Source organism: Nelusetta ayraudi, unplaced genomic scaffold, assembly GCF_046127955.1.
Source record: "Nelusetta ayraudi isolate G7.1 ecotype Tasmania unplaced genomic scaffold, CSIRO-AGI_Nayr_v1 ptg000028l, whole genome shotgun sequence".
Classification (NCBI taxonomy): Eukaryota; Metazoa; Chordata; class Actinopteri; order Tetraodontiformes; family Monacanthidae; genus Nelusetta; species Nelusetta ayraudi.
In genome coordinates, this window is record NW_027466078.1 from 4,017,811 (window position 1) to 4,022,928 (window position 5,118).

Genomic DNA, 5,118 nt, shown 5'->3' on the forward strand with positions numbered 1-5,118 from the left:
TTGTCCACACCAGGCTTCCTTAGAAATATGGCGGTGCAAGATGGCAGCTAACTGGGAGCAAAACCCTTGATCTTTGTATATTCCTATAGATACAGTATGAAAGAACTGTTCTATAATCCCTTTGGCCTGACTGGCATCACCACTCTAATTCATTTTTAATGAGACCGGTAATCCTAGCGTCACGTTGCAGTTAGGATTGCTACAGGCTATCTTCACGACAACGTTGTAGTGTACAGTAAAGTAATGACAGATGTTGAAATGAGTTTGTGACAGCAACAACGATGGATAAGTCAAGTGATTTTTTTTGGTCTGAAATAAAGATTTATTCTTTGTTTTAAATATAAACAGCAACATTTTTTTTTTGTCATTCTTTCAGGTTCATAACACAAAACAGCCCTTTGCGGAGTATCACATAAGACTTCTAGAAATCAGTGCATCCAAGTGGTTTTCTATAGTTGTCAGATAGTTTGGGTCGATAAAATAGTCAAGTTTGTTCAGGCAGCAAGAAACATCGTACCCTGCTGAACAGTTAAACATTTTGATGACAGATTTTACAGACAGTCATCTTGAATCACAGGCCTCGATTTCAAAGACAGTAAAGCTTCTAGAGTGGCGGTGTGGAGTTGACAAATCATATCACTGATACGTCCCGTGGGGTGAGGTAGAAATACAGTAGCGGCAGGAGCAGCGTGACAATAGTAACAGGCGCTATTAGCATGACAAGAGTAAAGAGTGGAGGATCCTGGACCAGCCCACAGTCTGAAAAATACATTTCATGGACCTTCAAGAAGACCTCGTCCATCAGAGAGCCACGACCCCGGCACTGTGACACATCTGCGCTGTTATCCACACAGTGCTTCAGTTGAGTGTAGATGCTGCACAAAGCAAAGAAAGCAGGACAGCAGAGTGATAGTTTGAAGTTGTTCCAGTGACCAAAAAGTGCAAAGGCGCAAAGGGTGTTTTATATGAAGGACTTCTGTCCATTTAAACACCACAGTGTGCACACTTCCAGACTTTTAGTCTTGGTTTTCTGCTTAAATTGGGACTGAGAATGTACCTATGTGGTAGACCTTAGAATACGCACAATACATACAATAATACATTTCATTTATAGGCACTTTTCTGGACACTCAAGGTAACTAAAGTATCTGCCTACAGGATTTTATCTACTTTTTTGATTTGTATAATTGGCCCCACCACTGCTCGAGAATGGAAAAACAACTCCTCGAAGCCCCAGTTGTCTTGTGTTCCTTAATCTGTTCGTTTGAATTCACTTTAAGCATTTGAAAGATGGATGATGGCGTTAATGTGTTCGTAATAACACATTTAGAAAAAAAAGCGTTCCGACGCCGAAGTTAAGCTAGAATGTCTTCTGGTGGAGTGCCGCAGTTCAAATGTTTGATGATCACAGAGCTGCAGTAAATCAAGGTTTCTGGTCGGTTCTCATCAATACATCAGTGTGATTCATGGAATAAGAAGGACATGTCTTTAAATGTCAAGACCGCACAGTCACTAACTGAGCTGGAAAAATGTGTATGTATGTAGGTGTCTGTGTGTGTGTGTGTATGTGTGTGTGTGTGCGAGCATAGCGATACCTAGCATCAGTGGCTCAAAAGACATCAGGAAGAGTTATAATGATGGATTTTAAAGTCCTTAACATCTGTTCCTAACCGCTGGATGCCTGATCAAAAAGAACATTAGACTCGAACACTTTTTCAGCAGGATGGCTCCAAACAAAGTAAAAAAATACGGATTATAACAGCCAGCGGTCTGCCGAAGGCAACCCGGGGTAAAGGCTCCATAAACAAGCATCTGGAAATATGAGCCCTGGAGGCACAATTCTGGTTCTTTTCATCAAAGGCCGACTAATTTGGCGGAACCCCAGGTCCCCGTAAACAGGAAAGTCGCTGACAATCTCACGACTCAGCAGTAGTACACATCATTTTCCCCACGAGCCCATAGGAAAGGTAATGGCGCACCGCTTTAGCCACTGTTCGTGACCCTCGGATGTCACTTCAAGAGATGATCTACTGCAACGCACACACGCCGAAGCTCCAACACCAACAGACCATCAAACCACGTAATGGACGTGAGTCTTTAAAACATGTTTTCTTCTTTTATTTATTTATTTTTTTTTTTATCAAGCACTTAGTAAAAATTTAGATTGCGCTCTTGGAATTGGAACTAACCAACCATCCCAAAACATGGTTGGAGATTTATTTGCCAGTTATTGGTGATGACAAAAGGATTTACCGTTTTGCAGCAGGCCAAGCGCAGTGGTCCCGTGGACCACTCGTCTCCAAGCTTTGGTTGAAATCTGACAAGCAGACCTCAACGCCGCTGTCGAACACGTGAGGGTCGCAGGGAGGAATGACATCACGGACGGCCATTCCTGGCGGGAGAGAAAGACTTCAAACCAAACTTTCTGCACTGGAAATTTACACCGTCGCTCGTACAAAGTTGGAAGAGAATAACTTGTACGCGCAGATTCATTTCACTTGGGTAATTGGGACACATTAAGTCAGTATTGCACCTGGTCAGAAGTGATAATTATTGCATTCACATAGGAATGAATAGAGAATTGTGTCAGAAGCAAGAATGATTTCAACTTGATGGGCAACAGTGGAGTAGAGATGGACATGCTGCTTGATGGAACACAGGCCGAACTGAATATATTCAGGCGATAGAATGAAACTGTGCGGGCTTCATTGTAGCGATACAATGTCATTGCTGCCTGATGGGAAGTCTATCAGATAGATAGATAGCCAGATAGATATAAACTTTATTGTCTGTTTTTCAGTAAAAAAAACAAAAAAAAAAAAACAGAAATTTGTCTTCAACACAGCTTTAAAAACACTCAAAATACATTCACACAGATAAGAGAGCAGCATATTGTTTCACATTAAAATAAGCACATAGTCGCATCCTATCATAGCTGAGACAGAGACGGTTTTGCCTCATCTAACATGGTCTAATCACATCTCAACGGTATTTTTGGAAAGCTGGAGATTATTTCCCTGTGATAAGCATTTTCCAAACCGACTTTCCAAGTGTTCATACCTGTGTAGATGAAGAGAAGTGTCAGCATGCATGAAATCAACGCCATCTATTGGAGAAGTATCAAATCAAGGCATTCAGCATTAGCAACTTTTAATTCTGAAATCAAGAAGCTGTCATCTGTTCCAAAGTTTCCAAAGTTTCCAAAGTGTTGACCAACATATTTTTTAGAATGTCTGGTATTTGAAAGAGCACTGTGACAGACAAAACGAAAAAAAAAATGAGTGACTGATGAGTGACTTTCAAGGCAGGGATTTTAAACATGCTCCATCTTCTAAGGAAAAACGGAGAGGGAAAGAATAAGATATGTATAAAAAAAGACACGATGGACATCTGCTTCCTGGACAATAAATGAGCTTATCTCGTGGGAGACCAGCGATGGAAACAGATGTTCACAGGGAATGCAGCTGAGAATTTTTCCCCCCTCTTCCTTGTTTTACATGAACGACACGCAACCACCCCAATATATTCTACAAATTATAATTTCATTCTCGTGACCCTGAATTAGGAAGAAGCGGGTATAGAAGATGAATGAATAATTTAATTCTTAAGTCCTTCAGCAAGCAGCCAGTCCAAGACATTAAGTCATTTTAGGAGGGTTTCAAGCTTGAAAGGAAGCCCTCCTCATGAATAAAGAAAGAAAACGGGGTACATACCGCACTTCCTTAGGTAGTGTAGTTCCTCGTAAAAAAAAAATAAATAAATAGTGAAATATAAAACCGCTCTGATGACGTTTTAGATTAGTTAGTGGCCAACAAAACGATGAACCAGCGGTCACAAAAAGCCTCTGTATGATCTGGGCCAGTTTCTTATCTGCGCAGCTCACGGCTAATTGGGTTGTGCAACAGCAATGGACAGCCTGCTTCCTTTCCCAGACTGAGCCTGACTGTTCCCAAGCCACGAAAATACATGTCCCACTCACAGCAGACCCCCAAGAGACACTGAGAGGCTGAGAGGCCTCGATGTCAGACAGGCAGATTGAGTTTCACAATATATATCTGATGTGTGTGTTTTCAAATTATGGCAAATCAATTTCAGCTCGTGAGGCAATCAGGCCTGCAGTCAGAGGTCACAGGGGACCAGTGTATTCCACTTATCCATGCTGTAAATACCGCAATAAATACATAAAGCTAAAAAGGATGTTGAGAAAGGAAAGGGGGAGGCCACCACACAAACAGGAAGACAAACATTCAAGTCACAGACCCAAATGCCATTGAGTCACATCAGTGACGCACATATTAAGGGCGCCCTATAATGAAGCTGACTTTCGTCACAAGTCAAGCTGAGGCTTTTTCGTTTTAATGTGGGCAAGGCATCACTTCATGAAAGCTAGTAGCCATCTTCCCCGCGAGCTAGCACTTACATGCTAACGTGATCGGCTGGCCCAGGACGAGGGAGCGGACGCTACAAAGGAACCATGGACGGAGGAGGTTTATGGTTGGAGGGAGACCACCAAAATGAATGTAGTAAATATATAAGTGTCTGTAATAGGGCCCTTTCAAATGTCACAAGATACCACCAATAATTTACCAATCAATATTACCAAGCGGCAGTGGCGGGCCGTGCATTTCAAGCTTAAGCCATCAGTGACGTCATATTTAGTTCACCCGAAATGAATACACCTCGTATTACCCTCAATATGACACCACGAATCAAGAATCCATAGAGAATCAAACTAGCACATTACATCACCTTCATGTAGGTGACCTTGTCGCGGAAAACGTAGTTTCCGGATCATTAATATCATAATTAAGACGAAGAAACCAAGGCCATGGATACTATCAAAACTCACAAAGCTTGTCCAGTAAACTGTGCATTGTCGCCGATCTTTATTTAGATTTTCATTTGCAGATGATTCAGCAACTAAACCTCCATATTCTCCATCAGCCGTCGTGGGTTCGCCATGGTGGAAAGTTTCAGTCTGTAAGGTTCTCAGGTTCTTATCCAATCACTGGCTTTACGCAAGGTCAGCGACGTGAAAAGAACAGACTATAGCGAATAACTTTATTATCATATTTACGGGAAAATACAACTCTACTTTTTCTAAGTTTGATTAGGCCG

General features: G+C 41.8%; 1 protein-coding gene across 1 annotated transcript; it reads right to left on the reverse strand.

The window, feature by feature from the left end:
* Positions 1-300: 300 nt before the first annotated feature.
* Positions 301-4,154, reverse strand: LOC142891165 (receptor activity-modifying protein 1). The gene is made up of 4 exons (XM_076030592.1): positions 3,714-4,154; positions 3,061-3,106; positions 2,254-2,392; positions 301-875 (listed from the first exon to the last, which is right to left on the reverse strand). The coding sequence occupies exons 2-4, from the start codon at positions 3,104-3,106 to the stop codon at positions 632-634; spliced, it is 429 nt and encodes a 142-aa protein (XP_075886707.1). The 5' UTR covers positions 3,714-4,154; the 3' UTR covers positions 301-631.
* Between the last annotated feature and the right edge of the window lie 964 nt (positions 4,155-5,118).

Bases quoted from the DNA above. Each gene is read 5' to 3' on its own strand.
- LOC142891165 (XM_076030592.1), bottom strand. From the start codon at position 3,106: ATGGCGTTGATTTCATGCATGCTGACACTTCTCTTCATCTACACAG. The intron at 2,393-3,060 runs GTATGAACACTT...CTCTCCCGCCAG, and splicing joins ACTTCTCTTCATCTACACAG to GAATGGCCGTCCGTGATGTC. The intron at 876-2,253 runs GTAAATCCTTTT...TGCTTTGTGCAG, and splicing joins GCTTGGCCTGCTGCAAAACG to CATCTACACTCAACTGAAGC.